We start from the raw sequence: 19,747 nt of genomic DNA, 5'->3' as shown, positions 1-19,747 counted from the left end.
TGTGTTTGGGGTCATTGTCCTGTTGAAAAATAAATGATGGTCCAACTAAACGCAAACTGGATGGAATAGCAAGCCGCTGCAAGATGCTGTGGTAGCCATGCTGGTTCAGTATGCCTTCAATTTTGAATAAATCCCCAACAGTGTGACCAGCAAAGCACCCCGACACCATCACACCTCCTCCTCCATGCTTCACGGTGGGAACCAGGCATGTAGAGTCCATCCATTCACCTTTTCTGCGTCGCACAAAGACACGGTGGTTAGAACCAAAGATCTCAAATTTGGACTCCTCAGACCAAAGCTCAGATTTCCACTGGTCTAATGTCCATTCCTTGTGTTCTTTAGCCCAAACAAGTCTCTTCTGCTTGTTGCCTGTCCTTAGCAGTGGTTTCCTAGCAGCTATTTTACCATGAAGGCCTGCTGCACAAAGTCTCCTTTTAACAGTTGTTGAAGAGATGTGTCTGCTGCTAGAACTCTGTGTGGCATTGACCTGGTCTCTAATCTGAGCTGCTGTTAACCTGCAATTTCTGAGGCTGGTGACTCGGATAAACTTATCCTCAGAAGCAGAGGTGACTCTTGGTCTTCCTTTCCTGGGGCGGTCCTCATGTGAGCCAGTTTCTTGGCAGCGCTTGATGGTTTTTGCAACTGCACTTGGGGACACTTTCAAAGTTTTCCCAATTTTTTGGACTGACTGACCTTCATTTCTTAAAGTAATGATGGCCAATCGTTTTTCTTTACTTAGGTGCTTTTTTCTCGCCTTAATACAAATTCTAACAGTCTATTCAGTAGGACTATCAGCTGTGTATCCACCTGACTTCTGCACAACACAACTGATGGTCCCAACCCCATTTATAAGGCAAGAAATCCCACTTATTAAACCTGACAGGGCACACCTGTGAAGTGAAAACCATTTCAGGTGACTGCCTCTTGAAGCTCATCAAGAGAATGCCAAGAGTGTGCAAAGCAGTCATCAAAGCAAAAGGTGGCTACTTTGGAGAACCTAGAATATAAGACATATTTTCAGCTGTTTCACACTTTTTTATAAATATATAATTCCACATGTGTTAATTCATAGTTTTGATGCCTTCAGTGTGAATGTACAATTTTCAAAGTCATGAAAATACAGAAAAATCTTTAAATGAGAAGGTGTGTCCAAACTTTTGGTCTGTACTGTATCTCTGTATACAGGGAGCTCCTCCTAGTGGTGGCTGCAGACAGAATCTTATCATGTATCTCTGTATACAGGGAGCTCTCCCTAGTGGTGGCTGCAGACAGAATCGTATCATGTATCTCTGTATACAGGGAGCTCCCCCTAGTGGTGGCTGCAGACAGAATCTTATCATGTATCTCTGTATACAGGGAGCTCCCCTAGTGGTGGCTGCAGATAGAATCTTATCATGTGTCTCTGTATACAGGGAGCTCCCCCTAGCGGTGACGACAGACAGGATCTTATCATGTATCTCTGTATACAGGGAGCTCCCCCTAGTGGTGGCTGCAGACAGGTTCTTATCATGTATCTCTGTATACAGGGAGCTCCCCCTAATGGTGGCTGCTCATGTACATATAAAATCGCTGCTCCTGCCACTTACCTTTTCCGCCTTTCCTGGCTTAGATTTGCCGGCTGGGGAATATGGTGCTCTCATTATCTCCACCGGCCAGTACCGGCACTCGGCTATCCGCTTCTGTAGGCTGTGAATAAGCAGTAATGTACTGATCCGCAGGCGGCACATGATACATAATATGGCGGATTTACACCCAGAGCCCCGTGATATGAGAACCTTGTGGTCACCTGGTCACCGCGGACTGATCGAGGTAGCAGCGTCGCTCCGTGTCCCATGTCACCCGCTTTCTGAGGGTCTCGGCTTCGGTGCGGAACTCCCTGTCCTGCAGTAAAACGTGGCGGTCAGTGGCCAATCGTACGGCCCATCAGCTCCCATATACTGGATCGACCCCTCACCTCTTTCCGGTTCATCTCTCCATCCTCCTCCTCATAGGCCCCTGTGAGGATGAAGGATTCTGGGATATGCTGGGCTCCGGGGGCTGAGATGCCGCTCAGGGGCCACCGCTTCCGTCTGGAGACCGGCTCGCTGTCCCCTCCGCCTTTTAGGACGCCATTGGAGAAGATCAGAGTGCAATCTCTCTGGATGACAGTAGGGGGCAGGATCACTGTCAGGTGATCCACAGCGGCCATACTCACACATCGGGGGCCATGTGAACCCCCCAGCACACCGTACCTCCCCCACCGACGGGAGCTGAAGACTGGCTACGTAGTTATACTGTGGCCCCCCGGGAGCCCAGGACTCGGGGATGCAGTATGCGGCTTCCATGGTCACTCGGAGCAGGTTCCCCTGACTTATCTGTGGCTCGGTGAATAAGGGCGCAGGGACCGATACTGCCACCTCCAGGCGGGGCTGAAAAGTAGAGAAATGCGGGTGAGGCGTGAAGGCGGATCTGCTGGCTGTCAGTGAATGGAAACTCTCCGTCCGACATCCTGGACCCCTGACACGTGGTCCACTATACTACACCGACACGCATGGGCCCGGCAGCGGTCACACGGACCCTCTCTTGGCCTCGGGGGTCATACTGGGACACGTACGGCAGATAGGCAGCGCAGACATACTGACATGTGACACAGTAACAACCCTGCAGCCGTGAGAAGTATTAGACCAGATCTGAATGTGGACAAGACAATCCCAGTGTACTGCCAGCAAGCAGAGGTGCGAGACCACCCAAAAGTCATACCTTGGCATCTGAGTGTGCAGTTTCCAGAGGAGACCCCTGGACCGGGTGCAGGGGGACGGTCACCTTAAAGTTACATTCACCTAAAAACAGGAAATAAGGAAAATGAATTAAAGGGGCGGCGCTGCGATGCTGCTCACCTCCACGCCGCAGCCATGGACAGGAGCCTGCCGAGATGTATGGGTCAGCGGGTGACAACCCTTTAAAGGCATCCCCCAAAAAGTAAGATGCCCCTCACCTCGCAGTAAGGGCAGCAGATCCACCGCACTTTGCCCCAAGACGCTCGTCTTCTCCTCCTTCTGCTTCTTCTCCTTGGGTAAGATCTCGATGACGGTCACTATAGGAAACGAGAGGTCAGGGAGTGTTGTGTGCACGGCCTGCAGTACCGGGGGCTGCCACTCAGGGGCGTCTATGCCATGTATAATACCGCGGCCCTGCCGGGCACAGGCCACTTACATAGGACGGGTTTGTGTGCCACGTCGTCCAGGCTGTGAGGACTGTCACCGCCGATGTCGAAGCCCGTAGTGAAGCTGTACTCGGTGGGGTTACCGGGGGCTGATTCCAGCTTGGGGGAGTCTCCCAGGAGGGTGTTATTAAACTCCGACCTCACATAGGTGACCGGGGCATCCGCCTTCACCCCTCTCTGTGCCAGAAAGACCACATTCAATGCAAAGCATGGCACCCGGGGGTGACCAAATCCCACCCTTTCTTATAGCAATACTCAATAGCAATAGAGGGTTAAGGCTAGCATCCCTGGTGGCCTGGAGTAATGAAGGGTTAACTGATATTATTATTATTATTATTTATATAGCGCCATTGATTCCATGGTGCTGTACACAGGAAGGGGTTACATACCAGATACAGATATCACTTATATTAAACTAACAATGGTAGACTGGTACGGAGGGATGAGGACCCTGCCCTTGGGGGCTTACATTCTACGGGAATAGGGAGGAGACAGTAAATTGGGGGGGTTGCAGAAGCTCCGGTGGTGGTGAGGAGACTGCGGGGTCATGGCAGGCCGTGGGTTTTCAGGTTCTGTCTGAAGGATCCGAGTGTGGAGGGGAGAAGGCGGCCTTGGGAGGACCGGAGGTTACGTGAGGGAATGTATCGGGAGATTAGGTCAGAGATGTACGGAGGAGAGAGGTTATGGATGGCTTTGTAGGTCAGTGTTAGTAGTTTGAACTGGATACGCTGGGGGAATGGGAGCCAGTGAAGGGATTTGCGGAGGAGTTAGCGAGGTGAGAGATGAACGAGTCGTGCAGCAGAGTTAAGGATGGATTGGACGGGTGCGAGAGTGTTAGCAGGGAGGCCACAGAGGAGGGTGTTGCAGTAGTCGAAGCGGGAGATGATGAGGGCATGCACAAGCAGTTTAGTAGATTGAGGGTTGAGGAAAGGACGGATTCTGGAAATATCTTTGAGCTTGAGGCGACAGGAGGTGGCGAGAGCTTGGATGTGGGATTTGAAGGACAGAGCAGAGTCAAGGGTTACTCGAGGCCACGGATTGTCTGTACAGGGGAAAGTGTGATGTCATTTATTGTGATAGATAGATCAGGTGAGGAAGATATGCGAGATGGGGGAAAGATGATGAGTTCAGTTTTGTCCACATTGAGCTTGAGGTAGATGGAGGAGAAGAAGGAGGATATGGCTGCTAGACATGCTGGGATTCTGGACAGCAGAGAGGTGACATCTGGGCGAGAGAGGTAGATCTGGGTGTCATCAGCGTACAGATGGTACTGGAAGCCATGGGATTTTATCAGCTGTCCCAGGCCAAGGGTATAGATGGAGAAAAGTAGTGGTCCTAGGACAGAGCCTTGAGGGACTCCAACAGAGAGGGGGCGGGGTGCGGAGGTAGTGTGGGAGTGGGAGACGCTAAACGTGCGGTTAGAAAGGTATGAGGAGGTCCAGGATAGGGCGAGGTCTTTGATGCCAAAGGAAGAGAGGATCTGTAGTAGGAGGCCGTGGTCAACTGTGTCAAAGGCAGAGGACAGGTCAAGAAGGAGGAGTACAGAGAATTGTCTGTTAGCTTTGGCTGTAGGTAAGTCATTGGTGATTTTGGTCAGGGCAGTTTTGGTGGAATGATGGGGGCGGAAGCCAGATTGTCGGTTGTCGAAGAGAGAGTTAGATGAGAGGTGGGAGGAAAGTTCAGTGTGAACGTGTTTCTCAAGGAGTCTGGAGGCAAATGGGAGCAGTGATATGGGGCGGTAGCTGGACAGGGCGGTTGGGTTGAGGATGGCTTTTTGAGGATGGGCGTGCTTGTGGCATGTTTGAAGGCAGAGGGGAAGGTACCAGAGGATAGTGATAGGCTGAAGAGATGGGTTACAGATGAGATGAGTGGGGGGTGAGGTTGGGGAGGAGGTGGGATGGGATGGGGTCAAGTGCACAAGCGGTGACGTGTGATTTGGAGAGGAAACTGATAATGTCCCTGGTGGGTTTGAGGTAATGAAGGGGTTACTGATAATGTCCCTGGTGGTCTGTTGACCCTTTCAATAGCCCGGAGCACCAGGGACATCACTATTACACGCTTCAGCAGGGTAAAGGGTTCGAAAACCGCAACAGGCCCAATAACTAGAAACCCTTGAGCCCCCTAGACCACTAGGGAGATTATTATTAACACCTTAACTACCAGAGATGTCACCTTACACCTTCACTACCTAAGATGACCAGGAGGAATCGCTATTGACACTCCTGGTATTAACCCTCAGTTAACCCAAGACCATCAGGAAAATTAACATTAAACCTATCTGAACCCTAGACCACCAAGAATATGTACTCTAGACCAGGGTTCCCCAACTCCAGTCCTCAAGGCCCACCAACAGGTCATGTTTTCAGGATTTCCTTAGTATTACACAGGTGATAATTGCATCACCTGCACAGGCAATATTTCCATCACCTGTGTAATACTAAGGAAATCCTGAAAACATGACCTGTTGGTGGGCCTTGAGGACTGGAGTTGGGGAACCCTGCTCTAGACCACCAGGGAAATTACCATTAACTCTTTGCTAACACTAGACCACCATGGCTATTACCCTTTATGCACCCTATACACCACGGATATTACCATTAAACCTTTGTTAACCCTAGACCACCAGGGAAATTACTATTAAACCTCTTTGAATCACCAGGTATATGTACTTTAGACCACCAATGACATTACCATTAACCCTTTCTGTACCCTAGACCACCAGGGATAGTACCATTAACCTTTTGTTGACTCTAGACCACCAGGGATACTACCATTAACCCTTTCTGTACCCTAGACCACCAGGGGTATTACCATTAACCCTTTCTGTACCCTAGACCACCAGGGATACTACCATTAACCCTTTCTGCACCCTAGACCACCAGGGATACTACCATTAACCCTTTCTGCACCCTAGACCACCAGGGATATTACCATTAACCCTTTCTGTACCCTAGACCACCAGGGATATTACCATTAACCCTTTCTGTACCCTAGACCACCAGGGATATAACTACTAACGCTTCGTGAACCACAGACCACCAGGCATACTTTCATTAACCTTTTCTGTACTCCAGACCACCATGAATGAAAATGAATTAATCCCCAAACCACCAAAAGTCACTAGAAATATGACAATCAGACGTGGCCACAATGACTGGTGGACACTCCCGCCATGGCGGTTTCTGGCCGTGCCCCTGACAGGAGCAGGTGGTAGTGGGCTGGGGGGCACGACATGTTATCAGGTCTGACCCGGATACTCCAGCTATGCCCTCAGCATGTTACAATAAAGTCCACCCTGCCTGCGTCTCGCGCTCCCGGCACCAGGAGGCGTTTATTCATTCAGTCCATGATTTCAACGGCGAGATATGAATCTGCCGGCGCAGCGAAGGGTTAACAGGCGACAGGCGCTGATCAGGCGAGGTGCTATACAGAGGTGTTACCAGATCATGTGCTCTGAGGACCGTGATGTGCACTGGTGCGGGGGGCCGAGGCTTCACGTCTTCCACCGCCGTCTCCATAGCTACAGGTCTGAGGAGAGATGAGAGGAGGGACGTGCGCCCCATTACCAGGGTCACCACCGACTTATTAACAGGCGTCACCTAATTAAGAGCGGGGATAGAGGGGCGAGGACACAGCCTGAGGTTACATAACCAGAGACCCCTAATGTCAGCGACTCTCTAATCCCCTATTATAGATCCTACAACCAGACGAACCCCACTAATAAGGAACGTGCATAATATTGTCATGGTGCAGCGACACAGCGGGGGGCACCAGATAGAACATGTGCGGAGGGCTGCACCTCCCAGACCATCAGTGCATCCTGATCTGTACTGTGCACTGAGAACCACTAGACGGCAGCAAAGAGCCAGGATGATTACTGCACAAATGTAATGTATGTACTCAGTGACTGCACCAGCAGAATAGTGAGTGCAGCTCTGGAGTATAATACAGGATGTAACTCAGGATCAGTAATGTAATGTATGTACACAGTGACTGCACCAGCAGAATAGTGAGTGCAGCTCTGGAGTGTAATACAGGATGTAACTCAGGATCAGTACAGGATCAGTAATGTAATGTATGTACACAGTGACTGCACCAGCAGAATAGTGAGTGCTGCTCTGCAGTATAATACAGGATGTAACTCAGGATCAGTACAGGATCAGTAATGTAATGTATGTACACAGTGATTGCACCAGCAGAATAGTGAGTGCAGCTCTGGAGTATAATACAGGATGTAACTCAGGACCAGTAATGTAATGTATGTACACAGGTGACTGCAGAATAGTGAGTGCAGCTCTGGAGTATAATGCAGGATGTAACTCAGGATCAGTACAGGATCAGTAATGTAATGTATGTACACAGTGACTGCACCAGCAGAATAGTGAGTGCAGCTCTGCAGTATAATACAGGATGTAACTCAGGATCAGTAATGTAATGTATGTACACAGTGTCTGCACCAGCAGAATATTGAGAGCAGCTCTGGAGTATAATACAGGATGTAACTCAGGATCAGTAATGTAATGTATGTACACAGTGACTGCACCAGCAGAATATTGAGTGCAGCTCTGGAGTATAATACAGGATGTAACTCAGGATCAGTAATGTAATGTATGTACACAGTGACTGCACCAGCAGAATATTGAGTGCAGCTCTGGAGTATAATACAGGATGTAACTCAGGATCAGTAATGTAATGTATGTACACAGGTGACTGCACCAGCAGAATAGTGAGTGCAGCTCTGGAGTATAATACAGGATGTAACTCAGGATCAGTAATGTAATGTATGTACACAGTGACTGCACCAGCAGAATAGTGAGCGCAGCTCTGGGGTATAATACAGGATGTAACTCAGGATCAGTACAGGATCAGTAATGTAATGTATGTACACAGTGTCTGCACCAGCAGAATATTGAGTGCAGCTCTGGAGTATAATACAGGATGTAACTCAGGATCAGTAATGTAATGTATGTACACAGTGACTGCACCAGCAGAATAGTGTGTGCAGCTCTGGAGTATAATGCAGGATGTAACTCAGGATCAGTACAGGATCAGTAATGTAATGTATGTACACAGTGTCTGCACCAGCAGAATATTGAGTGCAGCTCTGGAGTATAATACAGGATGTAACTCAGGATCAGTAATGTAATGTATGTACACAGTGACTGCACCAGCAGAATAGCGAGTGCAGCTCTGGAGTATAATACAAGAGGTAACTCAGGATCAGTAATGTAATGTACGTACACAGTGACTGCACCAGCAGAATAGTGAGTGCAGCTCTGGAGTATAATACAGGATGTAACTCAGGATCAGTACAGGATCAGTAATGTAATGTATGTACACAGTGACTGTACCAGCAGAATAGTGAGTGCAGCTCTGGAGTATAATACAGGATGTAACTCAGGATCAGTAATGTAATGTATGTACACAGTGTCTGCACCAGCAGAATAGTGAGTGCAGCTCTGGAGTATAATACAGGATGTAACTCAGGATCAGTAATGTAATGTGTGTACACAGTGACTGCACCAGCAGAATAGTGAGTGCAGCTCTGGGGTATAATACAGGATGTAACTCAGGATCAGTAATGTAATGTATGTACACAGTGACTGCACCAGCAGAATAGTGAGTGCAGCTCTGGGGTATAATACAGGATGTAACTCAGGATCAGTAATGTAATGTATGTACACAGTGACTGCACCAGCAGAATAGTGAGTGCAGCTCTGGGGTATAACACAGGGTGTAACTCAGGATCAGTACAGGATCAATAATGTAATGTATGTACACAGTGACTGCACCAGCAGAATAGTGAGTGCAGCTCTGGAGTATAATACAGGAGGTAACTCAGGATCAGTAATGTAATGTATGTACACAGTGACTGCACCAGCAGAATAGTGAGTGCAGCTCTGGAGTATAATACAGGATGTAACTCAGGATCAGTAATGTAATGTATGTACACAGTGACTGCACCAGCAGAATAGTGAGTGCAGCTCTGGAGTATAATACAGGATCAGTAATGTAATGTATGTACACAGTGACTGCACCAGCAGAATAGCGAGTGCAGCTCTGGAGTATAATACAGGATGTAACTCAGGATCAGTAATGTAATGTATGTACACAGTGACTGCTCCAGCAGAATAGTGAGTGCAGCTCTGGAGTATAATACAGGAGGTAACTCAGGATCAGTAATGTAATGTATGTACACAGTGACTGCACCAGCAGAATAGTGAGTGCAGCTCTGGAGTATAATACAGGATCAGTAATGTAATGTATGTACACAGTGACTGCACCAGCAGAATAGTGAGTGCAGCTCTGGAGTATAATACAGGATGTAACTCAGGATCAGTAATGTAATGTATGTACACAGTGACTGCCCCAGCAGAATAGTGAGTGCAGCTCTGGAGTATAATACAGGATGTAACTCAGGATCAGTAATGTAATGTATGTACACAGTGACTGCACCAGCAGAATAGTGAGTGCAGCTCTGGGGTATGATAATGGCTGTCTCCTCCCCTCCCCCACAGTACACCAGTTGTGCTGTGATACCAGTATTGTACACACATCTCCATATATCTCACCTCCCGGTCCCGGTAGACTCCCCGTTCTCTCGGGTACAGGCGGCTCGGTTACCGGATTTGTAGATCACCGTCTCTCTACAGTTCAGCGTTCCTGGTCTCCTAGCAACGAGTTTCACTCTCCCAGCATCCTTCGGGGCCGCACAGCTCGTTGCTAGGTGACTGGATATTTCTTTTCACTCAGCAGGAGGCCGCTCCGCCTGAAACTACATTACCCATAATGCCTCCTCCTCCAGGATCACGGTGGAGCGTTCTGGGACTTGTAGTCTGGAATTATATGAGGGTCGCTCAGATGTGTAATGATAACCGTCTACTGTCTGATAATAATGGGGGCTCTCTGATAACAATGGGGGATCTGATAATAATGAGGGGGCTCTGATAATAGTAGGGGCTTTCTGATAATAATGGGGGCTCTCTAGAACATTGATAGGGCAGCATAGACTCTCATTATTTCCGTGGGTGGTCTTACAGGGTCTGTTATGGGGTCACCCCGTCCATGATGAGGTAACAGTATATAGGGTGGGCGTTCTTGCTGTTTCTGGATTATCAGATTCCGGATTAGCGAGCTCTCACTGTCCCTTACATCTCACTCCCCCCACATTACGCCCTCCCGTCCGCTGCTGCGTCACCCAACGCCAAATTGATTTTTTCGTTAAAAATTCTCCTGAATCCGTCCCACCTTCCATCAGCCGCTGCCGAGCGCCAATATGGAGGCTAAATATAGCGGTAACCAGGTGTAATGACGACGCGGGGACGGATCTCATGTCTGCAGCTAAAGACAGCGCTGATGTCACCGCTGCCGGCCTCCGAGGGGTTAATGCAGACAAATTACTTCATTTATCTTTTCTTATTTTCCAGGAAAATCTGATAAAAAATCCGAGATCTGATCAGCGACACGAAGCCAAGAAAAGAGCGAGAAATGCGGAATATACAGGAACCGAGCGGAAATCAGGAAACATCCCCTGTACTAACAGTAATCTGCACCGCAACGTGCTGCTGTATCTAATCCTATCCTGTGTGATACTGTCTGCTGAGCTGTGTATCTAATCCTATCCTGTGTGATACTGTCTGCTGAGCCGTGTATCTAATCCTATCCTGTGTAATACTGTCTGCTGAGCCGTGTATCTAATCCTATCCTGTGTGATACTGTCTGCTGAGCCGTGTATCTAATCCTATCCTGTGTGATACTGTCTGCTGAGCCATGTATCTAATCCTATCCTGTGTGATACTGTCTGCTGAGCCGTGTATCTAATCCTCTCCTGTGTGATACTGTCTGCTGAGCCGTGTATCTAATCCTATCCTGTGTGATACTGTCTGCTGAGCCGTGTATCTAATCCTCTCCTGTGTGATACTGTCTGCTGAGCCGTGTATCTAATCCTATCCTGTGTGATACTGTCTGCTGAGCCGTGTATCTAATCCTCTCCTGTGTGATACTGTCTGCTGAGCCGTGTATCTAATCCTATCCTGTGTGATACTGTCTACTGAGCCCTGTATCTAATCCTATCCTGTGTGATACTGTCTGCTGAGCCCTGTATCTAATCCTATCCTGTGTTATACTGTCTGCTGAGCCGTGTATCTAACCCTATCCTGTGTGATACTGTCTGCTGAGCCCTGTATCTAATCCTATCATGTGTGATACTGTCTGCTGAGCCGTGTATCTAATCCTATCCTGTGTGATACTGTCTGCTGAGCTGTGTATCTAACCCTATCCTTTGTGATACTGTCTGCTGAGCTGTGTATCTAATCCTATCCTGTGTGATACTGTCTGCTGAGCTGTGTATCTAACCCTATCCTGTGTGATACTGTCTGCTGAGCCATGTATCTAATCCTATCCTGTGTGATACTGTCTGCTGAGCCGTGTATCTAATCCTATCCTGTGTGATACTGTCTGCTGAGCCGTGTATCTAACCCTATCCTGTGTGATACTGTCTGCTGAGCCGTGTATCTAATCCTATCCTGTGTGATACTGTCTGCTGAGCCGTGTATCTAATCCTATCCTGTGTGATACTGTCTGCTGAGCCGTGTATCTAACCCTATCCTGTGTGATACTGTCTGCTGAGCCGTGTATCTAATCCTATCCTGTGTGATACTGTCTGCTGAGCCGTGTATCTAACCCTATCCTGTGTGATACTGTCTGCTGAGCCGTGTATCTAATCCTATCCTGTGTGATACTGTCTGCTGAGCCGTGTATCTAACCCTATCCTGTGTGATACTGTCTGCTGAGCCGTGTATCTAATCCTATCCTGTGTGATACAGTCTGCTGAGCCCTGTATCTAATCCTATCCTGTGTGATACTGTCTGCTGAGCCGTGTATCTAACCCTATCCTGTGTGAAACTGTCTGCTGAGCCCTGTATCTAATCCTATCCTGTGTGATACTGTCTGCTGAGCCGTGTATCTAACCCTATCCTGTGTGATACTGTCTGCTGAGCCCTGTATCTAATCCTATCCTGTGTGATACTGTCTGCTGAGCTGTGTATCTAATCCTATCCTATGTCATACTGTCTACTGAGCCGTGTATCTAATCCTATCCTGTGTGATACTGTCTGCTGAGCGTGTATCTAATCCTATCCTGTGTGATACTGTCTGCTGAGCTGTGTATCTAATCCTATCCTATGTCATACTGTCTACTGAGCCGTGTATCTAATCCTATCCTGTGTGATACTGTCAGCTGAGCCGTGTATCTAATCCTCTCCTGTGTGATACTGTCTGCTGAGCCGTGTATCTAATCCTCTCCTGTGTGATACTGTCTGCTGAGCCGTGTATCTAATCCTATCCTGTGTGACACTGTCTGCTGAGCCGTGTATCTAATCCTATCCTGTGTGATACTGTCTGCTGAGCTGTGCATCTTATCCTATCCTGTGTGATACCGTCTGCTGAGCCGTGTATCTCAGCCTGGTAGTGTACAGTAGGTGAGTGTGGGCTCAGATACTCTGGATGCATCCAGCTCATTCCTGATTTTCTTGGCTTCTGATTTAGTAAAATTCCACATTTTCTAGATTGTCAGATGCTGGATTAAAGAGCAGGAGGTCGGTATGTGGCAGCTTAGTCAGGGGGATGGTCCCTTATAGCAGGAGGTCAATGAAGGGTTAACCCCGTCCATTTATCAACCTGTGTGCAGACATGACAGATATTTATAGAGAGGGGTCGTTAAAACATTTTGGCAGCTGTGAGAGATCTGATGTGCGGGGGGGAAGAAGGGCACATCGCTGGAGGCTCAGCATCCCACCGAAGACCCCGATAAGAGGCAGCGGACCCCCGGAGAGCAGGTAACCCACAGACCTATCTATTATCTGTCTATTATCTCTATCTATTATCTATCTATCCATCTATCATCTTTCTATCTCTGCCTATAATATCAGAAAAAAGGGGGATAAAACAGAACCAACGAAACGTGCCGGTGTAAGTCACAGAGTCCGGACCGCTGGGCTGTAAAGTACAATGAAGAACGGCAGTACTCCCATTTAAAAAAAAGTTAAACATTTTATTTATTCCATGTACAGAACAGTGCGGCTCTGGGAATCAGCCTTTGTCACTCTATCAATCTAATATATGACTTTTCTTTCTTTCTTTCTTTCGTCTTTTTTTCCTCGTTCTGTCTTTTTTCCTCTCTTTCTATCTATCTTTCTTTTCTTATTTCTCTCTTTATATCTCTCTTTCCTTCTCTCTCTCGTTCTATGCTCTCTCACGCTCGCACTTTCTCTTGAATTTTTTCTCTTTCACACTCCTTTTCTTTTTTTTCTGTTTCGTTCCTATCTCTCGTTCTCTGCTCTCTCACGCTTTCTCTCACACTCGTTCTTTCTCTTGACTTTTCTTTCTCTCCTTGTCTCTTTCTTCTCTCTTTCCTTCTCTCTCTCCTCTCTTTCCTTCTCTCTCTCCTCTCTTTCCTTCTCTCTCTCTCCTCTCTTTCCTTCTCTCTCTCTCCTCTCTTTCCTTCTCTCTCTCTCCTCTCTTTCCTTCTCTCTCTCTCCTCTCTTTCCTTCTCTCTCTCCTCTCTTTCCTTCTCTCTCTCTCCTCTCTTTCCTTCTCTCTCTCTCCTCTCTTTCCTTCTCTCTCTCCTCTCTTTCCTTCTCTCTCTCCTCTCTTTCCTTCTCTCTCTCTCCTCTCTTTCCTTCTCTCTCTCTCCTCTTTCCTTCTCTCTCTCCTCTCTTTCCTTCTCTCTCTCCTCTCTTTCCTTCTCTCTCTCTCCTCTCTTTCCTTCTCTCACTCCCCTTCTCTTTCCTTCTTTCTTTCCTTCTCTTTCCTTCTTTCTTTCCTTCTCTCTTTTCTTCCCTCTTTCCTTCTCTCTTTTCTTCCCTCTTTCCTTCTCTCACTCTCCTTCTCTTTCCTTCTCTCTCTTCTCTTTCCTTCTCTCTCTCTCCTCTCTTTCCTTCTTTCTTTCCTTCTCTCTCTTCTCTCTTTCCTTCTCTCTCTCCTCTCTTTCATTCTCTCTCCTTCTCTTTCCTTCTTTCTTTCCTTCTCTCTCTTTTCTCTCTTTCCTTCTCTCTTTTCTTCCCTCTTTCCTTCTCTCTTTTCTTCCCTCTTTCCTTCTCTCTCTCCTTCTCTTTCCTTCGCGCTCTTCTCTCTTTCCTTCTCGCTCTCTTCTCTCTTTCCTTCTCTCTCTCTTCTCTCTTTCCTTCTCTCTCTTCTCTCTTTCCTTCTCTCTCTTCTCTCTCTCCTCTTTTTCCTTCTCTCTCCTCTCTTTCCTTCTCTCTCTTTCCTTCTTTCTTTCCTTCTCTCTCTCTTCTCTCTTTCCTTCTCTCTTTTCTTCCCTCTTTCCTTCTCTCTTTTCTTCCCTCTTTCCTTCTCTCTTTTCTTCCCTCTTTCCTTCTTTTTCTCTTCTCTCATTCCTTCTCTCTTTTCTTCCCTCTTTCCTTCTCTCTTTTCCTCCCTCTTTCATTCTCTCTCTCCTCTCTCTTATCTCTTTCCATCTTTCTCTTCTCTCTCTGTTTCCCTGTCTCATGGGCTCTGGCCTCAGGATGGCAATAGCTGACATTGTTCCCATTCACTGACTGCAACCAGAGGTCCAGTCCCCTTGTGAATTAGGAAGCCTCCTGTCATTACACCGGGATAAGTCAGTAATACCTGCACCCTGTATATAAGGGGCAGCAGCTGGGTGCCCCCCCCCCCCCTCCAACCCTTTCAGTGAGGGCTGTGGAGAGCCAGAGACCACCGGTGTAGGGGTCCAGTGACCTCATCGTCTTTGATCAGATCCTAAATATGGAGCCAGAATGTAAACATATATTTAGCACATGTAATGGAGATGTCACACGTACATAAACGCCAGGAAACCCGAGGATCGGATGAAGGGGGTCCACAGAGCAGCCCACCCCGGTGTCACTGCTGTCAGGGGCTTGTTATCTGAGACCCCAATATTCTTAATAGGAACAAGCTAATTGCATATGTGTCACTATAAAGAGGCTAGTGCGGACCCCCAGTGTCCCAGGATCTATGTACAAGGGGGTGATCAGTGTCCCTGTATCTGTGTATTAGGAGATCGGTGTCCCCTTATCTGTGTATTAGGAGGAAATTGGTGTCCCTGTATCTGTGTATTAGGAGATCAATGTCTCGGTATCTGTGTAATAGGAGGAAATTGGTGTCCCTGTATATATGTATTAGGGGATCAGTGTTGGAATCTGTGTATTAGAAGATCAGTGTCTCGGTATCTGTGTATTAGGAGGAGATCAGTGTCCCTGTATCTGTGTATTAGAAGGAGATCAGTGTCTCAGTATCTGTGTATTAGGGGATCAGTGTCCCTGTATCTGTGTATTAGGATGAGATCAGTGTCTCAGTATCTGTGTATTAGGGGATCAGTGTCCCTGTATCTGTGTATTAGGAGGAGATCAGTGTCCCTGTATCTGTGTATTAGGGGATCAGTGTCCCTGTATCTGTGTATTAGGAGGAGATCAGTGTCCCTGTATCTGTGTATTAGGAGGAGATCAGTGTCTCAGTATCTGTGTATTAGGGGATCAGTGTCCCAATATCTGTGTATTAGGGGATCAGTGTCCCTGTATCTGTGTATTAGGAGGAGATCGGTGTCCCTGTATCTGTGTATTAGGAGGAGATCGGTGTCCCTGTATCTGTGTATTAGGGGATCAGTGTTCCGGTATCTGTGTATTAGGAGATCGGTGTCCCCTTATCTGTGTATTAGGAGGAAATTGGTGTCCCTGTATCTGTGTATTAGAAGATCAGTGTCTCGGTATCTGTGTATTAGGAGGAGATCAGTGTCCCTGTATCTGTGTATTAGGAGGAGATCAGTGTCTCAGTATCTGTGTATTAGGGGATCAGTGTCCCTGTATCTGTGTATTAGGAGGAGATCAGTGTCCTGGTATCTGTGTATTAGGAGGAGATCAGTGTCCTGGTATCTGTGTATTAGGAGGAGATCAGTGTCCTGGTATCTGTGTATTAGGAGGAGATCAGTGTCTCAGTATCTGTGTATTAGGGGATCAATGTCCCAATATCTGTGTATTAGGGGATCAGTGTCCCTGTATCTGTGTATTAGGAGGAGATCGGTGTCCCTGTATCTGTGTATTAGGAGGAGATCGGTGTCCCTGTATCTGTGTATTAGGGGATCAGTGTTCCGGTATCTGTGTATTAGGAGATCGGTGTCCCCTTATCTGTGTATTAGGAGGAAATTGGTGTCCCTGTATCTGTGTATTAGGAGATCAGTGTCTCGGTATCTGTGTAATAGGAGGAAATTGGTGTCCCTGTATCTGTGTATTAGTGGATCAGTGTTGGAATCTGTGTATTAGAAGATCAGTGTCTCGGTATCTGTGTATTAGGAGGAGATCAGTGTCCCTGTATCTGTGTATTAGGAGGAGATCAGTGTCTCAGTATCTGTGTATTAGGGGATCAGTGTCCCTGTATCTGTGTATTAGGAGGAGATCAGTGTCCTGGTATCTGTGTATTAGGAGGAGATCAGTGTCCCTGTATCTGTGTATTAGGAGGAGATCAGTGTCTCAGTATCTGTGTATTAGGGGATCAGTGTCCCAGTATCTGTGTATTAGGGGATCAGTGTCCCTGTATCTGTGTATTAGGAGGAGATCGGTCTCCCTGTATATTAGGAGGAGATCGGTGTCCCTGTATCTGTGTATTAGGAGGAGATCGGTGTCCCTGTATCTGTGTATTAGGGGATCAGTGTTCCGGTATCTGTGTATTAGGGGGAGATCGGTGTCCCTGTATCTGTGTATTAGGGGATCAGTGTCCCTGTATCTGTGTATTAGGGGATCAGTGTTCCGGTATCTGTGTATTAGGGGGAGATCGGTGTCCCTGTATCTGTGTATTAGGGGATCAGTGTCCCTGTATCTGTGTATTAGGGGATCACTGTCCCTGTATCTGTGTATTAGGGGATCACTGTCCCTGTATCTGTGTATTAGGGGATCAGTGTCCCTGTATCTGTGTATTAGGAGGATTCTTGCTGTGATTTCTGCACATTAGGAGATCATCTCTCTGTATATGGCTCAGTCCCCGAGTGACTGTATATTAGCAGTGGGGGCCGCTTTGTATACTTTAGGATTAGTGAGAGGTATCAGGATGAAGGTGACAATGAGACAGATGTATAAAGGTCGGTCTCAGGGGGGGGGGGTGACCCCCATATTACAGGCTGCGGTCCCGTCTGTCACCTCCTCTGGAGATTCCTGGACTGTGCGGGAAGTGTGTAATTATAGACAGACGTGTCTGGTGGCGACTGAGTGACAGTGATGAGTGTCCGCTGATCAATGACTGCGCACGTCTGGGGCTGCAGCCAATCACATCCCGAGAATCCATCTGTAGTATCAGGTGGGGGGGCGGGGAGGTATAAACAATACGGAGGGAGATACTGGTACTGTCTGCATATAATGCATATAAGACATGGGTGCCATTATAGTCCCTGTATAAGAGGTAAGTATCCTTATAATCTCTGTATAAGAGATAGGAGCCTTTATAATCTCTGTATAAGAAGTGGATGCCGTTACAATCTCTGTAAAAAAAAGTAGGAGCCCTTTTAATCTCTGTATAAGAGGTGCATGCCATTATAATCTCTATATATGAGGTAAGTATCCTTATAATCTCTGTATAAGGAAAGGTAAATGCCCTTGTGATCTCTCTATAAAATGTGGGGGGTATTATATTATCCCTGTATATGAGGTAAGTGTCCTTATAACCTTTGTATAAAAGGTATGAGCTTTTATAATCTCTGTATAAGAAGTAGGTGTCCTTATAATCTCGGTATAAGAAGAGGTAGGTGCCTTTATAACCTTTGTATAAGAGGACGGTGTTTTTTAATTTCTGTATAAAAAGAAGTGTCTTTATAATCTCTGTATAACAAGGTCGGTGTCCTTATAATCTCTGTATAAGAAGTAGGCGTCCTTATAACCTCTGTATAAGAAGTAGGTGTCCTTATAATCTCTGTATAAGAAGTAGGCTTCCTTATAACCTCTGTATAAGAAGTAGGCGTCCTTATAACCTCTGTATAAGAAGTAGGCGTCCTTATGACCTCTGTATAAGAAGTAGGTGTCCTTATAACCTCTGTATAAGAAGTAGGCGTCCTTATGACCTCTGTATAAGAAGTAGGTGTCCTTATAACCTCTGTATAAGAAGTAGGCGTCCTTATAATCTCTGTATAAGAAGTAGGCGTCCTTATAACCTCTGTATAAGAAGTAGGTGTCCTTATAACCTCTGTATGAGAAGTAGGTGTCCTTATAATCTCTGTATAATAAGGTCGGTGTCCTTATAATCTCTGTATAAGAAATAGGCGTCCTTATAAACTCTGTATAAGAAGTAGGCGTCCTTATAATCTCTGTATAAGAAGTAGGCGTCCTTATAACCTCTGTATAACAAGGTCGGTGTCCTTATAATCTCTGTATAAGAAGTAGGCGTCCTTATAACCTCTGAATAAGAAGTAGGCGTCCTTATAACCTCTGTATAAGAAGTAGGAGTCCTTATAACCTCTGTATAAGAAGTAAGTGTCCTTATAACCTCTGTATAAGAAGTAGGCGTCCTTATAATCTCTTTATAAGAAGTAGACGTCCTTATAACCTCTGTATAAGAAGTAGGCGTCCTTATAACCTCTGTATAAGAAGTAAGTGTCCTTATAACCTCTGTATAAGAAGTAGGTGTCCTTATAATCTCTGTATAATAAGGTCGGTGTCCTTATAATCTCTGTATAAGAAATAGGCGTCCTTATAAACTCTGTATAAGAAGTAGGTGTCCTTATAATCTCTGTATAATATGTTCGGTGTCCTTATAATCTCTGAATAAGAAGTAGGCGTCCTTATAACCTCTGTATAAGAAGTAGGCGTCCTTATAATCTCTGTATAATAAGGTCGGTGTCCTTATAATCTCTGTATAAGAAATAGGCGTCCTTATAAGCTCTGTATAAGAAGTAGGCGTCCTTATAGGCTCTGTATAAGAAGTAGGGGTCCTTATAACCTCTGTATAACAAGGTCGGTGTCCTTATAATCTCTGTATAAGAAGTAGGCGTCCTTATAACCTCTGTATAATAAGGTAGGTGTCCTTATAATCTCTGTATAACAAGGTCGGTGTCCTTATAATCTCTGTATAACAAGGTCGGTGTCCTTATAACCTCTGTATAACAAGGTCGGTGTCCTTATAATCTCTGTATAAGAAGTAGGCGTCCTTATAACCTCTGTATAAGAAGTAGGCGTCCTTATAACCTCTGTATAAGAAGTAGGCGTCCTTATAACCTCTGTATAAGAAGTAGGTGTCCTTATAATCTCTGTATAACTAGGTCGGTGTCCTTATAATCTCTGTATAATAAGGTAGGTGTCCTTATAACCTCTGTATAAGAAGTAGGCGTCCTTATAACCTCTGTATAAGAAGTAGGCGTCCTTATAACCTCTGTATAAGAAGTAGGCGTCCTTATAACCTCTGTATAAGAAACAGGCGTCCTTATAACCTCTGTGTAAGAAGTAGGCGTCCTTATAACCTCTGTATAAGAAGTAGGCGTCCTTAGAAACTCTATATAAGAAGTAGGTGTCCTTATAATCTCTGTATAAT

General features: G+C 46.4%; 2 protein-coding genes across 6 annotated transcripts in view; one reads left to right on the top strand and one right to left on the bottom strand.

Moving 5' to 3' along the window:
• CFAP70 (cilia and flagella associated protein 70) overlaps positions 1-9,930 on the bottom strand; it is a 71,113-nt gene extending 61,183 nt beyond the window's left edge. For all 3 annotated transcript variants that reach the window (XM_073648570.1, XM_073648571.1, XM_073648572.1), the window contains exons 1-9: positions 9,775-9,930; positions 6,643-6,730; positions 3,193-3,379; positions 2,975-3,073; positions 2,740-2,819; positions 2,232-2,408; positions 1,955-2,137; positions 1,787-1,881; positions 1,587-1,686 (exon numbers count right to left, since the gene is read on the bottom strand). In XM_073648570.1, the coding sequence (XP_073504671.1) occupies positions 1,587-1,686; positions 1,787-1,881; positions 1,955-2,137; positions 2,232-2,408; positions 2,740-2,819; positions 2,975-3,073; positions 3,193-3,379; positions 6,643-6,720 (999 nt within the window). In that variant the 5' untranslated portion in view covers positions 6,721-6,730; positions 9,775-9,930. The remainder of the gene's footprint in view (positions 1-1,586; positions 1,687-1,786; positions 1,882-1,954; positions 2,138-2,231; positions 2,409-2,739; positions 2,820-2,974; positions 3,074-3,192; positions 3,380-6,642; positions 6,731-9,774) is intronic.
• Positions 9,931-12,062: 2,132 nt separating this feature from the next.
• The window catches only part of MSS51 (MSS51 mitochondrial translational activator), a 60,251-nt gene continuing 52,566 nt past the window's right edge, over positions 12,063-19,747 (top strand). The window contains exons 1-2 of one of the 3 annotated variants that reach the window (XM_073645992.1): positions 12,063-12,681; positions 12,769-13,038. The gene's annotated coding sequence lies outside the window, so the exon portion shown is untranslated. Of the gene's footprint in view, positions 13,039-19,747 lie in introns of all 3 variants that reach the window. The other 2 variants (XM_073645993.1, XM_073645991.1) reach the window with 2 other exon arrangements.

This window comes from Phyllobates terribilis, unplaced genomic scaffold (assembly GCF_046119375.1).
Source record: "Phyllobates terribilis strain yellow unplaced genomic scaffold, ASM4611937v1 Scaffold_9__5_contigs__length_417890890, whole genome shotgun sequence".
NCBI classification, from domain to species: Eukaryota; Metazoa; Chordata; class Amphibia; order Anura; family Dendrobatidae; genus Phyllobates; species Phyllobates terribilis.
This window is presented reverse-complemented; position numbering and strand designations above follow the sequence as displayed.